At 43.4% G+C, this 24,151-nt stretch overlaps 1 protein-coding gene across 2 annotated transcripts in view; it reads left to right on the top strand.

Annotated features, from left to right (window-relative positions):
- LOC126184867 (uncharacterized) overlaps positions 1 to 22,343 on the top strand; it is a 516,759-nt gene extending 494,416 nt beyond the window's left edge. For both annotated transcript variants that reach the window (XM_049927486.1, XM_049927487.1), the window contains one exon: positions 21,125 to 22,343. In XM_049927486.1, the coding sequence (XP_049783443.1) occupies positions 21,125 to 21,809 (685 nt within the window). In that variant the 3' untranslated portion in view covers positions 21,810 to 22,343. The remainder of the gene's footprint in view (positions 1 to 21,124) is intronic.
- Positions 22,344 to 24,151: the final 1,808 nt, after the last annotated feature.

Here is a 24,151-nt window from a genome sequence, read left to right as displayed (position 1 = left end):
CCAATCAGCAGCCCTTTATTTACACGAATTGCGTGACCTGTGCGTAGCCATCTAATGGCACATGGCTCCACAAACCTACCAACAAACTGTCGGATCCCTATACGCAGAATCAGAGATTTATTTCGTTCCAAAGACGGGCAGACGAGCTATTCAACAGGCGGTCATAATGTTCTAGGTCATCAGTGCATTGTTCAACGTAAAATTATTGAAGCTTTAATATTCACTTTTGGCATATTGCGCCGGCCGGTGTGGCCGAACGGTTCTAGGCGCTACAGTCTGGAAACGCGCGACCGCTATGGTCGCAGGTTCGAATCCTGCCTCGGGCATGGATGTGTGTGATGTCCTTAGGTTAGTTAGGTTTAAGTAGTTCTACGTTCTAGGGGACTGATGACCTCAGAATTAAGTCCCATAGTGCTCAGAGCCATTTGAACAGTTTTTTGGCGTATTGCCTATTGGCTCTGATGTCGGGATCTTCGGCTGGCATTTGAAGAGTGGAAATGTCAAGCGTTCTAAGTGCCATGGTTTCACAAAATGCGTTTTTAGCAATATTGTGTTCTCGTAGTCCGCTGCATGTCTCTAGATTCGTTTCAAGTGTCAGGTCAAGGATAAAATGTTTCAAACATTCATTACTAGATGACACATTGTCTTTGTACTAATCAGTACTTCTCTCTGGGGTCCCTGCTACCGTACGTTCGAGAACTCCCCTAGTTAGCCTGTGATGGTTTGACGAGGTAACACGGTTTTAACGATGAACTCGCAAACTGTGAATATGGTTCCCCACCATCTGTCGAATATTTCAGAATAAATTAAAATTTGTGAAAGACTACGATCGCTGTTTGCGAGTTCATTCTTAAATGAATGCGGCTGTTGGTCGTCAACATAGTCTTTCACACAGCACTGCAGTACACAAGCTTTTGGCGTGTGGGCACAGCTTTTTGGAGCACACTCTCGGAATGATTCAACGATGGGCAAAGAAATAGGCTGTGCCCTTTCAAAGGAACCATCCCGGCATTTGCCTGCAGCGATTTAGACAAATCATGGAAAACCTAAATCAGGATGGTCGGACGCGGGTAATTTAGAGGACCGAAGAAAGGTAAGCAAGGTCTTTGTTCCGCAAGATTTTCACTAGATTGTTCAGTCAGCTAAAGCTATGAACCCATTCCATGTAATTCTAATGCATTCTTTGATTTTAAAGATGCTGCTGAAACACTGATGTCAAAATGGTTCAAATGGCTCTGAGCACTATGCGACTTAACTGCTGAGGTCATCAGTCGCCTAGAACTTAGAACTAATTAAACCTAACTAACCTAAGGACATCACACACATCCATGCCCGATGCAGGATTCGAACCTGCGACCGTAGCGGTCACGCGGTTCCAGACTGAAGCGCCTAGAACCGCACGGCCACACCGGCCGGCTCACTGATGTCAGTACTGGCGTGTAAGATCTACAAATGCAGTGTGACCAAAGTGTTTCATACTCTTCCATCTCAAATAGCTATTACAAATTCTTACCCAGAAACTGAACAATGCAGACATGTCAATGTATTAAGAAGAGGGAAGGCCATGGCTAATGTATGCTATGCCGTACTTTATCTGAAACATCGCTCATGTTTATCAGTTGAAAAACAGAAAGTCCTATTGACGATGTTGATAGCTGGAAGCGTACGTACGTGTCTACCAAACTACCCGGATATCAATCCAATCGAGAATCTGTGGGACCACCTCTATAGGGCTGTTCGTGCCATGGATGCTCAACCGAGAAACCTAGCGCAGCTGGTCACAGTACTGGAGTCAGCACGGCTCCACATCCCTGTCAATACCTTACAGGAACTCATTGAATCTCTTTCTGCACGTCTCGGTGCTGTCCTCGCTGCAAAACGTGATTATTCAGACATTTGAAAGGTGGTCACATTAATGCAACTGGGAAGTGTATATGCGTCAGTGGAGCTGACCCAGAGTAAAGTAAGTTTCCCGTCAAATGAACATAGATGCAAATGAAAGAGAGTGCCACAGAATTTCAAAGGCCTCCTGAACTAACGGGCGTGGTAGCTCTTCTCCACAATGGGAATCTGCGTGTCGGCGAATATTAATAAGGGTTCAGTCCCACAGAACGCGTGCATCGCCACGGTCGTTTTCTCCACCTGTCATATCTACAATATCGTTTATGTTCGATGGTCGTGGTATTGATAAATCGACCTGTCGTTTCAATATAGACTTTTCTACATCTACTTGTTATGCGGTGTACTCTCGACATTGCGGTTTGTAAATACTTTTTACGCCGTATTTGCGAAGCGTATGGGCGATTTTTTGCATCTCTTCCGAAGTAAGAGTGATTTCAGATGTGCCGCAGGGAGTGTCGTAGGACCGTTGCTATTCACAATATACACTCCTGGAAATGGAAAAAAGAACACATTGACACCGGTGTGTCAGACCCACCATACTTGCTCCGGGCACTGCGAGAGGGCTGTACAAGCAATGATCACACGCACGGCACAGCGGACACACCAGGAACCGCGGTGTTGGCCGTCGAATGGCGCTAGCTGCGCAGCATTTGTGCACCGCCGCCGTCAGTGTCAGCCAGTTTGCCGTGGCATACGGAGCTCCATCGCAGTCTTTAACACTGGTAGCATGCCGCGACAGCGTGGACGTGAACCGTATGTGCAGTTGACGGACTTTGAGCGAGGGCGTATAGTGGGCATGCGGGAGGCCGGGTGGACGTACCGCCGAATTGCTCAACACGTGGGGCGTGAGGTCTCCACAGTACATCGATGTTGTCGCCAGTGGTCGGCGGAAGGTGCACGTGCCCGTCGACCTGGGACCGGACCGCAGCGACGCACGGATGCACGCCAAGACCGTAGGATCCTACGCAGTGCCGTAGGGGACCGCACCGCCACTTCCCAGCAAATTAGGGACACTGTTGCTCCTGGGGTATCGGCGAGGACCATTCGCAACCGTCTCCATGAAGCTGGGCTACGGTCCCGCACACCGTTAGGCCGTCTTCCGCTCACGCCCCAACATCGTGCAGCCCGCCTCCAGTGGTGTCGCTACAGGCGTGAATGGAGGGACGAATGGAGACGTGTCGTCTTCAGCGATGAGAGTCGCTTCTGCCTTGGTGCCAATGATGGTCGTATGCGTGTTTGGCGCCGTGCAGGTGAGCGCCACAATCAGGACTGCATACGACCGAGGCACACAGGGCCAACACCCGGCATCATGGTGTGGGGAGCGATCTCCTACACTGGCCGTACACCACTGGTGATCGTCGAGGGGACACTGAATAGTGCACGGTACATCCAAACCGTCATCGAACCCATCGTTCTACCATTCCTAGACCGGCAAGGGAACTTGCTGTTCCAACAGGACAATGAACGTCCGCATGTATCCCGTGCCACCCAACGTGCTCTAGAAGGTGTAAGTCAACTACCCTGGCCAGCAAGATCTCCGGATCTGTCCCCCATTGAGCATGTTTGGGACTGGATGAAGCGTCGTCTCACGCGGTCTGCACGTCCAGCACGAACGCTGGTCCAACTGAGGCGCCAGGTGGAAATGGCATGGCAAGCCGTTCCACAGGACTACATCCAGCATCTCTACGATCGTCTCCATGGGAGAATAGCAGCCTGCATTGCTGCGAAAGGTGGATATACACTGTACTAGTGCCGACATTGTGCATGCTCTGTTGCCTGTGTCTATGTGCCTGTGGTTCTGTCAGTGTGATCATGTGATGTATCTGACCCCAGGAATGTGTCAATAAAGTTTCCCCTTCCTGGGACAATGAATTCACGGTGTTCTTATTTCAACTTCCAGGAGTGTATATAAATGACCTTGTGGATAACATCGGAAGTTCACTGAGCCTTTTTGCGGATGATGCTGTAGTATATCGAGAGGTTGTAACAATGGAAAATTGTATTAAAATACAGGAGGATCTGCAACGGATTGACGCATGGTGCAGGGAATGGCAATTGAATCTCAATGTAGACAAGTGTAATGTGCTGCGAATACACAGAAGGAAAGATCCTTTATCATTTAGCTACAATATAGCAGGTCAGGAACTGGAAGCAGTTAATTCCATTAATTATCTGGGAATAGGCATTAGGAGTGATTTAAAATGGAATGACCATATAAAATTAATCATAGGTAAAGCAGATGCTAGACTGAGATTCATTGGAAGAATCCTAAGGAAATGCAGTCCGAAAACAAAGGAAGTAGGTTACAGTACACTTGTTCGCCCACTGCTTTAATACTGCTCACCGGTGTGGGATCCGTACCAGGGTTGATAGAAGAGATAGAGGAGATCCAACGGAGAGCAGCGCGCTTCGTTACAGGATCATTTAGTAATCGCGAAAGCCTTACGGAGATGACAGAGAAACTCCAGTGGAAGACTCTGCAAGACAGACGCTCAGTAGCTCGGTACGGGCTTTTGTTGAAGTTTCGAGAACATACCTCCAGCGAGGAGTCAAGCAGTATATTGCTCCCTCCTATGTATATCTCGCGAAGAAACCATGAGGATAAAATCAGAGAGATTAGAGCCCACACAGTGGCATACCGACAATGTTTCTTTCCACGAACAATACGAGACTGGAATAGAAGGGAGAACCGATAGAGGTACCCTCCGCCACACACCGTCAGGTGGTTCGCGGAGTATGGATGTAGATGTATGACAGAAAGGCCGTCCCCACATTTTTTCTTCTGGCGCATCTCTTCGGCGTGTGTTAGGTTTCGTGACACTTCTTATGCAACTGGTGGAGAGTCCATGCTCCTCGGAACGCGTTCCAAGTGTTGCATCTTGCGTTCGGGGTGCAGCGGCTCACATATTCATCTTGCGTGCGCTACGAGCACAATTAATCACATCTCTTTTTGGGGTCCGCCCACGGTTGCTGAGTGGTCAGCGCGACAGACTGTTAAACCTAAGGGCCCAGGTTCGATTCCCGGCTGGGTCGGAGATTTTCTCCGCTCAGGGACTGGGTGCTGTTGGCTCTATCTCATGCCGGCACGATAGCTCAGCGTGTTCGGTCAGAGAGCCGGTTGGCCTCTGTAATAAAAAACTGAGTGGGAGGATCAACCACAGAACTTGAACAGGATGTCTTGCGACGTCCGCAACGACCAAATACGACGATCAGTATACCTAGGAACGGTAGCAGTTGATCCTTCTCTACTTCCAAAGTAAATTTTAATGTTGGATGCCGATTGTTCAGTTGTCTCAGGAAATTGGTTCAAAATGGCTCTGAGCACTATGGGACTTAACATCTGTGGTCATCAGTCCCCTAGAACTTAGAACTACTTAAACCTAACTAACCTAAGGACATCACACACATCCATGCCCGAGGCAGGATTCGAACCTGCGACCGTAGCAGACGCGCGGTTAAATGAAATCTCAGGAAATCATTGAACTGTTTTTTACCATGGCCCCGCATGACGAACGTGCCGTCGACGTAACGGTAGCACACCTTAAGTTTACGAGATGTCAAGTCCAGCATCTGTCTTTCGAAATGCTCTTTATAAGCGAACAGTTTCGATCAAAGACCCTTTTTGCAGCAACTATAATGCAAATGTCATGAATACAGAGTATGCAGGTGAAGAAGTACGGTTCGAAATTGTAGCAAAAACACAAGCACTACTTATAGATTGTATTAAGACCAAGAGTTACAACAAAAAGAATTTTTATGTTGCAGATAAAACCATTAGGACCATTCGGAATAAGATGCAGAGTGACTCACGCAGAACTGCCTTCTAACCTCTAAAAATATTGATACTTCCATCTGCGTGCATATAAAGAACAATAGCTTTATAAATAAAGCAATACATTACTAGAAATAAATTCGGTTCTGCATTCATATTACATAAGAAGTAAAGACCTGCTATGAAGTGTATCATACAGCCGGCGAGTTTTTGAAGGACGCCCTCGATACTCAGGTGTAAAACTGGTAAAATGTCTATCTAAGTCTCTGTCTATGTGTGACAAGACATTCCAGAAACTTGTTATGGATTGTTTAGTGCAAAATGAATTCTGTGGTGCAAAGGAGTGTGTATGTAAATAATGGATTTTCTCTGCCTCGTGATGGCTGGGTGTTGTGTGCTGTCCTTAGGTTAGTTAGGTTTAAGTAGTTCTAAGTTCTAGGGGACTTATGACCACAGCAGTTGAGTCCCATAGTGCTCAGAGCCATTTTTGTAAATAATGAGGAATATTTTCATATCTTTATGTAATGTCACATGTGTGAAAAAGTTTATTGTGTATAATATATATCTTTGCATGTCAAACCACAGATAAAGTTAAATAACCGTAGATATATGTTTTCCCACGTCTCGTGATCTCGCGGTAGCGTTCTCGCTTCCCGAGCTCGGGGTCCCGGGTCAGGGATTTTCACCTGCCGCGAGATGAGTGGGTGTTGTTGCGTCGTCTTCATCATCATCATTAATCCCCATTACGGTCGGAGGAAGGCAACGGCAAACGACCCCCATCAGGACCTTGCCTAGTACGGCGGTGCGGGTCTCCCGCATCGTTCCCCTACGCTCTGTCAATAAGAATGGGACTTCGTTTCATTTCTATGCTGTATAAGTACTTCAATAAATTAGATAACTAAATATAAAGACAGAGGTAAATATATACATAAATACTATCATGTACCCTTGCTATTTTAGGACATCAGATTAAGCAGGAATGTTCCGAATTACAAGTACATAATCTATACATAATGTAGGCAAATGAGACAAAATAAAAGTCAGTCAATTAATGACATCAGAAAAGAACAACAATTTCAAAAAAATCGACGGAAACTAGGAACAAAAATTACCAACCATGAGATTACGTGTGCAAATATGAGATGTGCGATAATTATTAAAGAATACTTTTAACAGTAGCTTTCGGTGTTACATTGTGTCATTTCTAAAGTTTTGTCGGAGCTGTGGAACACAACCAACAGAAATTGTTATACTCAAAACAAGTTTTGCACCACACTCGCGACTAGCGCAGTTCGTGTTTTTTCTTTAGCGGGAACGTCTTTCTCATTCTCGGTAACAAGATTGTCAGGGTTGTTACAAGAGTTGTAAATTGTGTTTGCTGAAAGACAAACGAAACTGGCAGCAGACTAGGATGAGAGAGCTGTAGTGCGTTCTACCGGATGGTGGTAGGGCTGCTGGTGTCGCGGCGGAAGACGCGCTGCAGGTCAACTGGCCATATCTCCTGGTGGAGTCGGCACGTCACAATGTATTTCTTTGACAGCGACCGGAGTTCGATATCTGGCATTGGTGGCGGCGGCAGAAGACACATGATTTCTGTTGTTTTAGTGTCGACTGGCATAACTGAAGCTGAACAAAATGTTTTGAAAGCTATATTTTTTGGGTTGGCGAGGTAAAGTGTTGCCCAGTATCAATATAGGATTAGGCGAATGTGTGAAACCTCCAAAACCCATACTCGAATGGTCATGTAGAATCAACGTTTAGGAGCCTAGAACTGCATCAAATTAATTCTTATCTCTCCAGTTTGACAAATTATTTTCTTTTCCGACAAACAAATGGTAAACTACTCTTGCGATTCCGTCATGCATCTAGGGGACGAGCGTTCGTATGAGAATTGGGGACGGATGATTGTCACATGTGTGTGTGTGTGTGCGCGTGTGTGTGTGTGTGTGTGTGTGTGTGTGTGTGTGTGTGTGTGTGTGTGTGTGTGTGTGTTTAGGATTCAGCGACGGAATCAGTGTGACAGTGTGAAGGCAGTATTTCGGCACAGCTCTGTAAAGGTTTTTACCTATCTTGACTGCAGATCAGCGCCAAAACCATAGCCACACCAAGCAATCGGCATAATATCCCGTGAACACAGTAACACTTAAGAAAACCAAAGATATATAGTTATTGCTAAAGCTGTAGTATTTCTCGTTGCGATTGCTAGAAATTCTAAAAAATTCTGTAATGAACAACAAGTCTGTAACCAAATTCCACGAGTGATAAGTGCCCCCTCTTGTCCCCCTCCCCTCCCCTTGTGGACACCTATGTTAAGAAACTTCCTCTGACCAGAAAGTTCACCCATCGCCAACTCGACAAGTGTCCTCCAGGGCAGTCTCTTTTCATTCTCCCCAGAGCTCTCTCCCTGGGCGTGACCAGTAACCTATTTGGCCGGCTTATGTTCTTTCTCTGGTCAATCAAGTTCTTGTTCAAGGTGCGAAGAATGTGGCAGTCGCTACAGTAACCTTGCGAAATATTTTGTACCGCCCACAATGGAAGAAAAAAATGGTTCAAATGGCTCTGAGCACTATGGGACTTAACATCTGTGGTCACCAGTCCCCTAGAACTTAGAACTACTTAAACGTAACTAAACTAAGGACATCACACACATCCATGTCCGAGGCAGGATTCGAACCTGCGACCGTAGCGGTCACGCGGTTCCAGACTGAAGCGCCTAGAACTGCACGGCCACACCGGCCGGCACAATGGAAGACCACATGCAGAATTTATCGTAGCCAGAATTCCTTCACTGGGCAAGCTGCAAGTCTCCAGTTAATAATGGGGTGTCCCATCGACTCATTTGTTAGTCACCTCCGCCCCCGCACCTGCTAACGTCTCCTATCAGTCCATCTTGACAATGTGTCTCTGCTACCACCACCACCGTGGCCGGCGCATCGCGCAGTGCCTACACAGGGTCAGTGGAGGAGGGTGACGACCGGCATATACATCGCACCCACTGGTCCAGGATGTTAGTCAGCAGGAGTAACCTGATAATGACTGCATGTAACGCCGTCAATTTGTTCTATAACAATCATTCAAACCGGCTGCATCCCCGAGGGACTGCATATTCGCCGGGAAAACCTACGAACACACATTAGTTTCATCTACGGGGAGGAGCTGCGACAGCACGTCAAGAAGTTCGATAAGCTTCGAAGTAAGAAACAACGCCTTCTGAGTGCACTTGCCTTTTTGAAAAGATGCCGTGACATCTGCATTGTGCCTACTTTTGCCAGGATTGTACATCACATCCAGATGTCAGCAGCGAACCGAATTACCAGAAGAACCACCCTGGCCTTAGTGCGCGAACGGATCAGGGACACACGTCGCCAGCTCGACTCTATAGGACGCAAACTCTTCGCCCTACATCTAGAACTCCAAGCATTGCGGGCAGAACGAAATGCATCTACGAGGTGGATTCAAGTTCTAAGGCCTCGGATTTTTTTTCTCCAGACTGGAAAGAGATAGAAACATGTGCATTGTTTTAAAATGAGGCCGCCTTCATTGTCAATACGTCCCAGAGATGGCAGCACCGCACGGCAGATGGAATTTTACCGCCAGCGGCGAAAATGAGAACTGTTTTAAATACTTAAAATGGCGACGTTTTCCTTACTTGAACAGCGTGCAATCATTCGTTTTCTGAATTTGCGTGGTGTGAAACCAATTGAAATTAATCGACAGTTGAAGGAGACATGTGGTGATGGAGTTATGGATGTGTCGAAAGCGCGTTCGTGGGTGCGACAGTTTAATGAAGGCAGAACATCGTGTGACAACAAACCGAAACAACCTCGGGCTCGCACAAGCCGGTCTGACGACATGATCGAGAAAGTGGAGAGAATTGTTTTGGGGGATCGCCGAATGACTGTTGAACAGATCGCCTCCAGAGTTGGCATTTCTGTGGGTGTTGTGCACACAATCCTGCATGACGACCTGAAAATGCGAAAAGTGTCATCCAGCTGGGTGCCACGAATGCTGACGGACGACCACATGGCTGCCCGTGTGGCATGTTGCCAAGCAATGTTGACGCGCAACGACAGCACGAATGGCACTTTCTTTTCGTCAGTTGTGACTATGGATGAGACGTGGATGCCATTTTTCAATCCAGAAACAAAGCGCCAGTCAGCTCAATGTAAGCACACAGATTCACTGCCACCAAAAAATTTCGGGTAACCGCCAGTGCTGAAAAAATGGTGGTGTCCATGTTCTGGGACAGCGAGGGCGTAATCCTTACCCATTGCGTTCCAAAGGGCACTACGGTAACATGTGCATCCTACGAAAATGTTTTGAAGAACAAATTCCTTCCTACACTGCAACAAAAACGTCCGGGAAGGGCTGCGCGTGTGCTGTTTCACCAAGACAACGCACCCGCACATCGAGCTAACGTTACGCAACAGTTTCTTCGTGCTAACAACTTTGAAGTGATTCCTCATGCTCCCTACTCACCTGACCTGGCTCCTAGTGACTTTTGGCTTTTTCCAACAATGAAAGACACTCTCCGTGGCCGCACATTCACCAGCCGTGCTGCTATTGCCTCAGCGATTTTCCAGTGGTCAAAATAGACTCCTAAAGAAGCCTTCGCCGCTGCCATGGAATCATGGCGTCAGCGTTGTGAAAAATGTGTACGTCTGCAGGGCGATTACGTCGAGAAGTAACGCCAGTTTCATCGATTTCGGGTGAGTAGTTAATTAGAAAAAAAAATCGGAGTCCTTACAACTTGAATGCACCTCGTATAAAACAGTCTTCAAAATTCGACCGACCAGCAACAAGACAGCCAAAACAAGAGACTTGACGAACCATCATGGATCTTACAGGGAAAACCACCGATGACGCTGAGTTGTCTCCGGCCGGCTGCCCACGTTCACATATTTTCTTTTTGAGGCACATTACTATGAACAGACTGATTGCGTGCCTATGGGTAGTCCTCTGTCACCTGTGATGGTCAATACGAACATGGAAGACTTTGAGGACAAGGCACTAGATTCAGCAGCATTACAACCGACCGTCTTGTACAGGTATGTTGACGATATGCTCATCATTTTGCTTCACGGGAAAGATGAGCTTCAAGTTTTCTTGCAGCACCTGAACTCTATCTACAAGGAAATTCAGTTCACCTTTGAGGTGGAGCAAAACGGTCAGCTGCCATTCTCGGAGGAAACCGGACGGAACACTGGGACACAGCGTCTGTCGGAAGAAAACTCACACGGACCTCTGCTTTTACGCCTCTAGCGGTCATCATCCGTCACAAAGGGAAGGAGTGCTAAACTCGCTGGTCCACAGAGCTCCTGTGATGTCCGACTACGGAAGCCTAAAACCTGAAGTGGACCACCACAGGGGCGTGTTCCATAAAAATGGCTGTAGCGACTGCCAAATTCTTCACACCTTCAAGCAAAAGACCACATCACAGCCAACACCCAATGAAGACCAGCCGAAAAAGATAACCTACATTCCATGTGCTGGGAACGTTTCTGGAAAAATCGCTAGAATTTTACACCGACAAAACATCAAATGTGTGTACCGCCAGTCGGCAAAGACCAAATATCTTTTAGGGACAGTAGAAGATGATCTGGGTCTCTGGAAATCTGGAGTGTATTACGTACCATGCGATTGTGGGAAAGCATATGTCGGACAAACCATTTGCATGGAACACAAACGGCACACCGACCTCCAGCAGCCCACAAAGTCAGCAATTTGTGAACATTGCTTTGAAACCAACCACAAAATGAAATACGAAGGTACAAGAATTCCGCAAAACACGTCCCACTATTGGGACTGTGCTTATAAGAAGGCTACCGAAATCTGGATACATGAGAACCTCATCAACAAGAACAATGGATTTCAACTTAGTCAAGCGTGGGATCCAGCTCTGAAAATCCTCGAAACGCAACGGAAACGCAACACCGACCACAGCAAGGCGGAGCATAGACTAAACACCGCCACTTGAATCCCGAGCGCGAGCTACCCCCCCCCCCCCCCCACCGCGGCCGACACATTGCGCGGTCCATACATGGGGTAAATGGAGGGGGGGGGGCGGGGCGACCGGGATATATATCGCACCCATTGGTCCAGGATGTCAGTCATCAGGAGTAACCTGATGGTGACTACACGTTACGCTGTCGATAATTGTTTCTGCAACGATCAGTCAATTCGGTTGCATACCCGAGAGCCTTTCAAGCAGCATATTCGTCGGAAAAATCTACAAATACACTTGTTATCTCCAGTTTGACGATGTGATTGAGTCCGCGCCCCTTTCACATTTCTCAATGGCAGCAGACAGCTTGCACAGTGCCAAGAATTTTTATGTCTGACGTACAAGAGCAGCTGGGTGGAAAGCGCCTGCCTTTCACAGGGAGCCGCCAGACCATGGCCCCTTCCTCGCATCCGTTGTACAGAGTGGCTGTAATTAAACTTACTACTTAAGAGGGCCCCCATGAAAAACCAGTGATCTTAGGAAGAAGAAAGTTAGTGGAAACATCTGTAACGACATGTGAAGACAGCGAATAAACCATTGAAAGAAACACATTTTAACATACATATGAGAGGGAAACATTTATTAATTGCGTACCAGGTTTACGTTCCAAGTTACAAGTATTGCCCAGTGTCGCGACCATCTACATCCACTAGACCTGCAACCGCACTAGAGATACCACTTCACGACTGTTTGCAGCACATCTTTAACGGTAGCCCATGAAATATTCAGCTGTCGTGATACAGTTCGTGCACTGCATGAAGATCGCACATTGCGTCCAGCATTCTCAGCGTGGCAATAGTAACTTCTTCAATAATTTGTGACGCAATTGGCGAATCATGTTCTACTCAGCCCCGGTGTGGAAACAGTATCTCTCCATATTCCTTTAACGCGTTGATACTCTCGAAGAACAGCAGCATTATTGATATTGATCTGATAAAACAGCTTTGCGAATGAAGCCCGGCTCACTTTGTCCAGACCTATGTTGACTGTCTGAAACTAAATGGGAAGATTGAGAAACCCTACACGCCTATTTTTTTGACAAAATTGAGCTGACTTTTACTTTAAACACATAGGACGATAGAGAAACCTCATACGCTCTGGGATTTTCTGTATTGTTATGCAGTTATCGTATCACCTAAACCGAAGACAAGTTTTCCACATGTACAGAAAGAGTGGGTTTTCTCAAAATTTTTTGTTCTCAGCACAGTTTTAAACAGACAGACTGTTCGATATGTTCCAATAAATGATAAGAAGGTGCATTACCTAATGCAAATTCTACCATTCCTAATAAAAGAATAAATCATCCAGAACTTCCTCACTGACACATACAATTGGAAAGCGTGTCAAAGAATGAACCATGCGTGGAGAATAATTACAAAGAGAATAGAAAATAGGCATAATTTTTTTGATTTTTGTCCATATTAGCAATTAAGTATGCGTTACGTAATGATTTATGTTTATTTATAACAAAATATTGAGAAAGTTCACACGTTCACTAAATAAATTTTTACCTAACGCCACGAAAACGTATCACAAGTGTCCACAGTACATTGGCGCTCTTTTCTCTACAATCATTTTAACGAAAAATCATAAAAGATTTGACTTTCGGCATTACTTTAAGACCTGGACTGTATCTCCTGAAAGGTCCCAGCGGAGGTTCGAGTACTCCCTCGGGCATGGGTGTGTGTGTTTGTCCTTAGGATAATTTAGGTTAAGTAGTGTGTAATCTTAGGGACTGATGACCTTAGCAGTTAAGTCCCATAAGATTTCACGCACATTTGAACTAACCATGCCCGAGGCAGGATTCGAAACTGCGACCGTAGCGGTCGCGCGGTTCCAGACTGAAGCTCCTAGAACCGCTCGGCCACACCGGCCGGCACAAAATCGTAAAACAAGTGCCACATTAAGCTCATTATCACATAAAATTGAGGGCATGTCTGTCGATAAACCAGCTTGAACCCTCTCGTCATTATATAAAATACAGTCACTTAAAATGTGTCGTACCGTAATAGCACACCACATGCATCACAAACAGGTGGTTCTTCACGCCTGCGGAGGAAGCCATGGGTCAGGGGCTGTGTCCTATTCGAAGTCGCGTTAAACAGACTTCATCAATTGTAACTGAGGTGCACCATGGCCTTACAGTCTCTTTTAGTGATGGCAACTCATTTTCCGTCACACCCAAAGATGCATAATAGACCTTCGCAGCAATGACAGTGCATCGTGCAGAGGGATAGGGTAGTCAGTTACGTTGGGAAGGGTACATACCTCCTTGGCCGTAAACTCATTCCATGGATACCCACGTGCCCTGGTACGCAGCAGAATGAGACCTCCTTTCCTTGTCTTTGCAAGTGCAGGATGGCTTCGTGGATGTTATGGATAGTTCTATCTGCTGGGCACATAAACTGGATTGTCTGCAGCACACAGCCTTAAAAACCACATAGAAAGATAGTAAACGCACTAGGCACATGGAACCTAAAGACAGAGGCAGGAAAAATGACAAAACAGCCGACAGTATCCCCCTCTTTGGACCCATCCGTGTATACCAAGTTAGAGTCCTAGTATCAATCAAAATGGTAATAAATTTATTCTTAAAAACGTAATCTGGAGTGAGCAATTTGTTGCACTCTGTCAAATAAAAAAATTATTCTAGGTTTCAATAACAAACAGGGAGGAGCTTTGCAGCAACCCTCTCTCTGTATGTTGGCAGAAACACTCCCAGATCCAATAAAAGCAGCTTTGCCCGTACATCGAACAGTTTCGTCCCTCGTGGACGATTTCCATATAGTCGTTCTAAGGTATCTCAGAAATTAATATCTGCAGGGAAAGCCAGCAAAGTCGGAGACAATCGGAGCTTGAGCGCCTGTTCAGCCAAGGAACCGCCGCCGAGCAGCTAATGGCGCCTCCCCTACCTCTGCACAGAGCTCGTTATAGGGCTCGTCGTGTAGGCTCCTGTTGCCAATCTGATGTCCTCGTGGTATAAGGAGTCCAGCATCTTTAAATATGTTGGTCACGTGATCGCACGAAACCCTTATAGAAGTGCAGCAAGCAGAATCTATCCGCACACCAGTTCTTCCCATTCAAGTACTTCATGATATCCAGCGCTTTAAGGGCTCCTGTTTTGAGCTCCTTGAGGTGGGGCAGCCAAGCAAGTTTGCTCTCAAATAAGAGACCTAAAAACCACATCGCCTCCTTACAATGTAAATCAGTATCCCACAGTCTTAGTTCCAGAAGTGTAAAAAGAGAACGATCACGATTAAAATCAGTACATACTGTTTTCTCTGGGGAGAAATTGAAACCTGTCCGGGAAGACCACTCTTCCAGTCGCTTGAGTGTCAACTGTAACTGACGAGAGAAAGATATAGGATTAGAAGTGGAACAGAAAATAGAAAAATCACCTACAACAATGAGCACTGGACAGGACTCCTCACTGCAGACAATATGCCATTGATTGCACTGTGAACGAAGTCATGCTTAAAACGCTCCCCTGTGGAATACCATGAACTTGACGAAATCTATTGGAAAGAGTATTCCTGACTCTGTACCGAAAATAATGTTCAGCAAGAAAGGACTGCAAGAAAATGGGGAGGCGGCCACGAAAGCCCCATTCATGTAGCTCACAAAATTTATTGTCTCTCCATGTAGTGACGTATTTTTCAACGTCAAAAAATATGGACATCAAATTCTGTTTATAGTAGGGTGAGGTTATCAAGAGTGGAACGATGTCTTCTAAATCCACACTGGAACCGACTCAGGAGATTTCGAGATTCCAGAGTCCAGACAAGGCGTGATTTGATCATTCATTCTAGCTTCTTTCCTACACAGCTGGCAAGAGCGAGACTCTGATAGCTCCCTAGGAATGTACGGTCCTTGCCTGGTTTAAGAAAGGGGACCATTATGGATTCCCTCTAACGGACAGGATATCCCCCATCTCTCCATATCTTATTAAAGAGAGCAAGTAAGATTTCTTTATATTCAGGGTTAAGGTGCCCTAACATACCATAATTTATAAAGTATGGCCCAGGAGAGGTCTCGCGAGCTGCAGCTAATGCTGTGTCCAATTACCACATGGAGAATGGGAGGTTATAGGCCTCGTCATTGTTGGAGGCGAAGAACGACGTCACCTTTCCCGAACTGCAATAGGCGTGGAAACGTGGAACTGAACTCATGGACAATGCTAATCGTAAAAGTACCGTGACATGGTGTCAATTTCAGGACTCCATTATCCTTCACGGCAGCTAATGGACATGACATCCTTTTCCCAGATATTTTCCTTACGGATTCCGATACTGCACTGGTGGAAATTGACCTATGAATGGAGTTTAGAAACTCGTGCCATGACTGCTTATTGCTCTCCTTCACTGTCTGTCGGGCTTTTGCTCTCGCTAACCGAAAGGCTCGTAGGTTCTCTGCTGTTGGACGACGCGTGAACCTGTGCAGCGCTATCCACCTGTCCCGTATAGCGCAACGAAACTGATCGTTCCACCAAGGAACAGGTTGCCTTCTGTGACGGCCTGACGATTTAGGCACAGATGCATCAGTGGCAGCGTGGATGTGACGTTGTCCCTGTGCTCATGCACAGCCAACTGGCTATAAAACGTCCAATTCACCTTGGATAGCAGCCACTTGGGTGGCTTTCCCCCCAGGATCGATTCGTTGTAAAAGGCAGTCAGTAATAGGAAAGTGGTCACTGGAGTGAAGGTCGTCTGCCACCTCCCATTCGACAGAACCGCACGTCCACTCTGGCCGGCTCCGCCACAACAGGAAGATGATAGTCTACTTCTGGTTCCCCAGTTAAATTGAAATACTGGGGAATAAAATAACCAATCAGCTTTTCAAAGAAGCTATGAGGAAGGATGATCTGGAAATAACGATACCAGGATCTGACATGCGAACAACAGTATATCGTCAACTCTTAGTGCCTGCCCCATATGAAGCGCTGGTTAAACCCCTGACATTCCAACTCAATTTTAATATTACGCTGTGTCTTAATTTCTTCTTAAAATAGTTTTGTGCTTCTCCTATTAGACAGCTTGTGAACTATACTGACATGGTACAGTGAGCAGGAGTGCCTTTTCAGGCTGGGCTGCACCTTCCAGCACATGCCGAGCTGCAGTGGGCCTCAAATTGCTTCCAGCTGATGTCTACCTTACTCTTATTCTTAACATATCTTGCGGCTGTCCTACATCAATTTTTACACCCTTTTTTGTGGTTTAAAAACAAATGGCTGTATCCTATGTTTTGGATACCCCAGTATGGACCAAAGATCATACTAGTTTGTTCCCTTGCAATCACATAATCCATCCATCCACAAAATATAAGAACAAACCATTCAGTATAAAGTGGTGTACAAGTTCAAATCTACAAACACTGGCTGATAAATTGGGTAACATTGAATGTAGATATATGATTATGTTTGGGATAATATTGACCAGATATGGGGGGGGCAAAATGTTTTATGTGGGGTGGGGGTGGGGGGGTGAGCCAAACTGTCTGCAGATTAAACCCAAGGTCTTGAGCAAAGTATGGAGAATCTACATTGTATTCAAATCAGAGTACAATACCAAAGCAAAGTTGACAACGCAATCCAACTATGGTGTGCAATTGAAAGCTTCATAGTTATATGTTACAGTGACAGTTTTCTTTGGAATCTTGCTCATGAGTGCTACTGGCAATCCTTGCTGATACTGTCTATAGCTTCAGTTACTACGTCAGTATCTGTTGAAAACTCAGCTGATCCCATCGCTTCCAAAATTCTCCAGCTGATGAAAAGAGGGAATGAAAATAGAAAGGAGCTACAGCCTAATGTCCCAGTTAGCAGAGATTATGCATTAGCTCAACTGAGCAATGAAGAGAGAAGAAATCAACTGTAAACTTGTAGAATTCATCTCGTCATTTGTCTGAAGTCAGAGGGAAAATAACATTAAATTTAAACGTTTTGCTTGGGTATGTATCTGTACTATCTCCGAAAAACATATCCGTTTCCATGTTGTTGTTGTTGTGGTCTTCAGTCCAAAGATTGGTTTGATGCAGCTCTCCATGCTACTGTATCCTGTCCAAGTCTCTTCATCTCCGAGTAATTACTGCACCTGCATCCTCCTGAATCTGTTTAGTGTATTCATCTTTTGCTTTCCCCTTACGGTTTTTACCCTCCACGCTTCCCTCCAGTACTAAATTGGTGATCTCTTGATACCTTAGAACGTGTCCTGCCAACAGAACCCTTCTTCTAGTCATGCTGTGTCACAAACTCCTCTTCTCCCAAATTATATTCAGTACTTCCTCACTAGTTACATGATCTCCCATCTAATCTTCAGCATTAGAAAAGCTTCTATTCTCTTCTTGTCTGAACTATTTATCGTCTATGTTTCATACCCATTCATGGCTGCATTCCATACAAATACTTTCAGAAAATACTCCCTGACACTTAAATATATACCCGATGTTAACACATTTCTTTTCTTCAGAAACGCTTTCCTTGCCATTGCCCGTCTACGTTTTATATCCTGCCCAGATAGCAAAACTCATCTTCTACTTTAAGAGTCTCATTTCCTAATCTAATTCCATCATCATAGCCTGATTTAATTCGACTACATTCCATTATTCTCGTATTTCATTTGTAGATATTCATCTTAGAGCCTCCTTTCAAGATACTGTCCATTCCGTTCAACTGCTCTTCCAGGACCTTTGCTTTCTCTGACAGGATTACAATGTCATCAGCAAACATCAAGATTTTTTTTTCTTCTCCATGGATTTTAATTCCTATTCCGAATTTTTCTTTAGTTTCCTTTACTGCTTGTTAGATATAAGGACTGAATAACACCGGGGATTGGCTACAACCCTGTCTTAACCCCTCTCAACCATTTCTTACCTTTCGTGCCCCTCGACTACTAAAATTGCCTTCTGGTTTATGTACATATTATGAATAGCCTGCCACCTTCATAATTTGAATGATAGTATTCCAGTCAACATTGTCAAAAGCTTTCTCGAAGTCTAAAACTTAGGTTTGCCTTTCCTTAACCTGTTGTTGTTGTTGTGGTCTTCAGTCCTGAGACTGGTTTGATGCAGCTCTCCATGTTACTCTATCCTGTGCAAGCTTCTTCATCTCCCAGTACCTACTGCAACCTACATCCTTCTGAATCTGCTTTGTGTATTCATCTCTTGGTCTCCCCCTACAATTTTTACCCTCCACGCTGCCCTCCAATACTAAATTGGTGATCCCTTGATGCCTCAGAACATGTCCTATCAACCGATCCCTTCTTCTGGCCAAGTTGTGCCACAAACTTCTCTTCTCCCCAATCCTATTCAATACTACCTCATTAGTTATGTGATCTACCCATCTAATCTTCAGCATTCTTCTGTAGCACCACATTTCGAAAGCTTCTATTCTCTTCTTGTCCAAACTATTTACCGTCCAGGTTTCACTTCCATACATGGCGACACTCCATACAAATACTTTCAGAAATGACTTCCTGACACTTAAATCTATACTCGATGTTAACAAATTTCTCTTCTTCAGAAACGCTTTCCTTGCCATTGCCAGTCTACATTTTATATCCTCTCTACTTCGACCATCATCAGTTATTTTGCTCCCCAAATATCAAAACTCCTTTACTACTTTAAGTGTCTCATTTCCTAATCTAATACCCTCAACATCACCCGACTTAATTTGACTACATTCCATTATCCTCGTTTTGCTTTTGTTGATGTTCATCTTACATCCTCCCTTCAAGACACCATACATTCCGTTCATCTGCTCTTCCAAGTCCTTTTCTGTCTCTGACAGAATTACAATGTCATCAGCGAACCTCAAAGTTTTTATTTCTTCTCCATGGATTTTAATACCTACTCCGAATTTTTCTTTTGTTTCCTTTACTGCTTGCTCAATATACAGATTGAATAACATCGGGGAGAGGCTACAACCCTGTCTTACTCCCTTCCCAACCACTGCTTCCCTTTCATGTCCCTCGACTCTTATAACTGACATCTGGTTTCTGTACAAATTGTAAATAGCCTTTCGCTCCCTGTATTTTACCCCTGCCAGCTTTAGAATTTGAAAGAGAGTATTCCAGTCAACATTGTCAAAAGCTTTCTCTAAGTCTACAAATGCTAGAAACGTAGGTTTGCCTTTCCTTAACCTTTCTTCTAAGATAAGTCGTAAGGTCAGTATTGCCTCACGTGTTCCAGTATTTCTACGGAATTCAAACTGATCTTCCCCGAGGTCGGCTTCTACTAGTTTTTCCATTCGTCTGCAAAGAATTCGTGTTAGTATTTTGCAGCTGTGGCTTATTAAACTGATTGTTCGGTAATTTTCACATCTGTCAACACCTGCTTTCTTTGGGATTGGAATTATTATATTCTTCTTGAAGTCTGAGGGTATTTCGCCTGTTTCATACATCTTGCTCACCAGATGGTAGAGTTTTGTCAGGACTGGCTCTCCCAAGGCCGTCAGTAGTTCCAATGGAATGTTGTCTACTCCGGGGGCCTTGTTTCTACTCAGGTCTTTCAGTGCTCTGTCAAACTCTTCACGCAGTATCGTATCTCCCATTTCATCTTCATCTACATCCTCTTCCATTTCCATAATATTGTCCTCAAGTACATCGCCCTTGTATAGACCCTCTATATACTCCTTCCACCTTTCTGCGTTCCCTTCTTTGCTTAGAACTGGGTTTCCATCTGAGCTCTTGATGTTCATACAAGTGGTTCTCTTATCTCTAAAGGTCTCTTTAATTTTCCTGTAGGCAGTATCTATCTTACCCCTAGTGAGATAAGCCTCTACATCCTTACATTTGTCCTCTACCCATCCCTGCTTAGCCATTTTGCACTTCCTGTCTATCTCATTTTTGAGACGTTTGTATTCCTTTTTGCCTGCTTCATTTACTGCATTTTTATATTTTCTCCTTTCATCAATTAATTTCAATATTTCTTCTGTTACCCAAGGATTTCTACTAGCCCTCGTCTTTTTACCTACTTGATCCTCTGCTGCCTTCACTATTTCATCTGTCAGAGCTGCCAGTTCTTCTTCCACTGCATTCCTTTCCCCTGTTCTTGTCAGTCGTTCCCTAATGCTTCCTCTGAAATTCTCAGCAACCTCTGGTTTTTGGTTTAAATAAAACAAATACGAACTTCAGAATCCCCTGGTAAAGTCAATAGTAAAACTTAAAACACTGCTGAACCAAACCAATCAGTATTTAATACTTCAATATGAAGCAGCCTCCTTCCTAAATCATCTCTAAAAGGTAAATTATAGCAGAAATTAGCTTCTTGTCAATACAACTTGTACAGACGAAAAATATTTTTAGTACGTCATCAATTCAAATGCATTTTTAAAAAGCCTTCAAATGAATTTATCATTATCTTCATATTAATTTTAAAACAAAATATTTGGTTTATAGTTGATATGTACTAACGAAAAATTACTTTCATTATTTTTTGCATTGTGTGTGCAGGTGCTACGTTGGAACCTTCAGTACAAATCAGTGGAGACCATGCAGTGAACGCTATTTACCATATCCCAGCCATGGTTCCAGACATGACTACGGACCACCACAGTACTGGCCAGTTGCATACTTGCATAAAGAATCACCACCAAATGCCACATCAAGTTACACATCATTGCCGTTTGAGTCAGGTTTTCATAACTATGTGGATGACAGACAGTTGCATGCTAAAAATGTAGATAAATTCAGGAATGATAATTACAGTAGAAGGCCTTATAACTCAAAGGATCAAGGACATGTATCTCTCAAAACACAGTCTGATATCACAGCTGCAGTAGCGTCCATAATTAAAAGCAAAGGTAGTTCTTCAAACTCCTCTCTTGGTGATACAAACATTATACCCTCTTTCGATGTAGTTGAAGATACAGAGGCAATGTCAGATGCCGGAACAGTAGTTAAGGATACTGGCAGAAATTCTAATCAGAAAGGAAGAATGAGAGAACCTGGAACTATCATCAAGCTTCAACCACGATATGTTCATGAAACTGATAACAATAATAATGGAAGACTTGCCAGGACCTGGCAGTGGCGAACAGCAGACATTAAAACTGCACCACAGCCGACAAAGATAGAGCTCAGGGAACCACTTATGAATGATACAACTCTCACACATATCCGAGATTACAAACAGTAGTGTCCAAAAATTCTCAACTCCCTACAGGCAATAAAGAACATAATCAAACAAAATTTAATAACTGGTGGTCTTTTTTTGCGCATCCCTGAACGACATCCGTTGTGTTGCTGTAGACACAATTTATTTGACATCAAGTTCAACATTTATCTGTGTTAAAGTAATACCTTGAGGTGTCTGGAAAGTGGACTGTTTCTCTGTGATTCACTAATTAATATTTTTTCATTGATTGTGAATGTTAAACAAGTACAGTCTTTTGTACTGTGTAAACTGGTAGTATGAACTTTTTGTGTTAAACATAAAATGGAAAATTGTGGATACACAAAGTGTGAATTTGTTCCAGCACGTCGTTCTACCTGCAATATAAGATTCTTTGAAGTACTCAAAGTGCAGCATTAGATTACACAGAATTATCAGCTTGTACTATTAATTTGAGAATGCTAAACAGTGTGTTGTTGAATAATATGACATTTTTGTATATGTTCATGCATTTCAACAAACATGAAATGTCTTCAAAATAAAAGAATTTTGTTTTTATTTCACTGTGTATTTATGAATATGTGTACTAAATAAGAGATTTTTAATAAAAAAATAATTTATTAATTTGAAGAAAAATCGAGTTTTGAAATGTGATACAATAATTATTTATTATTTGAACTTGTTACTGCTATGGGTGAGTGAGTGACTGACTGAGTGAGTGAGAGACAGAGGTAGAGAGACAGAGAGAGAGAGAGAGAAAGAAAGAAAGAAAGAGAGAGAGAGAGAGAGATAAAGTCTATGTGTGAGTAGACAGACCTTGAAAAGGTGAAAATTACAATACATTATGATGGATTAAGGCATAGACACTGGGAGGCATAAAATTTCTCTCATGCAGCAATAGACACAGTAACAAACAAGTAAGATACATCAGATTTGACTACTGCCAGTTATTAAACATTTATTAAGAAAGACTGGAATATTTTAGCTCACTCTGGAGACACCAGCAGGGGAAGTCAAACCTATTTCCCTCTTCCATTCTGCATACATCTGCTATAGTTAAAGTAAGATTATAATAACAAATATTTATTTATGTACATGTTCTGTGACATAAATATTTTTCTGGTAGAAGAAATCTCAAAATTCATTTGTGAATACGTTTGCTTTGTTTTAATTTTTATTTAGCACCACCTTAATGCACATCAGCTATTTCTTTGAGGTATGCTATACAAACAATTTTTGTATTAAAATTTCCATAAATTAATCTCCCACAGCAGTTCAATTCAGAAAAGAAACAGTATGATGAAACAGCAGTTTTTATCATTTATTTGTAACTACTGAGACACTTATCATAGCCTCAAGCCATTCTTACTTTCAGCTGTTTTATGAGAATGGAAACAGATTTAGAATAATTCAGTTAAATCAGCCAATAGTTTCTTCCTTTTCTTGTTATGTAGCAATAGGTGACAATGATAAGAATATTAGAGGTACTGTAGTGCATCCAGTATGAAATCTTAAAAATTATTCATTGTCTTAGAACAGCACAGTCACAGAGAACTGAAACTATGTTTAATTGGATGCAGTACCGCCATTGCTGAATATCAGTGTGCTGATCAGCTACAGTTTAAGACCCAGTCAAATATCTCCAACTCATGAAGGTAATTGCACAGCCATGCTGAATTTCATATCAGTTGCTATGTTGAAATTATCAGTTCTGTTGACACAAATGTACAATTAAATTTCTATTTAAGAAATTTTATTTATTTCTTCTGATCACATGAACTTTGTCTGTTTATTTCTACTACTGCTAAAAGGGAAGTTTATCATGATACTGTGCTGCAACTGAGTGTTGTATTAGATGATGAAACAATCTTTGTTGACAGCTCTACTTTAACAACTAATTGGATATAGTATATAATGATTGGGGATCCCTCTCATAATGAAATAACAATGATGACAATGGTGATGATGACATCAACATTACCTGTGAAACTGTTCTGTTTAGCTGGCATCTTAAAGTACTCATATGGATAGACTACTGTTCAAATGGATAATCTGGAATACCATACCATCATAAAATTCTTTTTCCTGTATTCTATACTGCCAATGGAAATTCATTTACAGTTGATGAAGATTTATAAGGAGCTTGAGACTATTTTCAACATTTACAAAATGGGCACATTGATTGTACATACATTCACTGAAGATGATTGGCATAAAGGATTTCCCAGAACTGCAACCACTTATGAAAAATAATTAATTAATCAAATTGTGGTACTGTATAATCTTTTATTTTTAATAGAGACATTGGCAATAACTATGTAATAACTGAAGAACTGGCTCTTCAGAATCTGAAAGATAGAATAGAG

The sequence above is a fragment of the Schistocerca cancellata genome, chromosome 4 (genome assembly GCF_023864275.1).
Source record: "Schistocerca cancellata isolate TAMUIC-IGC-003103 chromosome 4, iqSchCanc2.1, whole genome shotgun sequence".
NCBI classification, from domain to species: Eukaryota; Metazoa; Arthropoda; class Insecta; order Orthoptera; family Acrididae; genus Schistocerca; species Schistocerca cancellata.
Note: the sequence above shows the minus strand (reverse complement) of the source record. Positions and strands in the feature narration are given on the sequence as shown.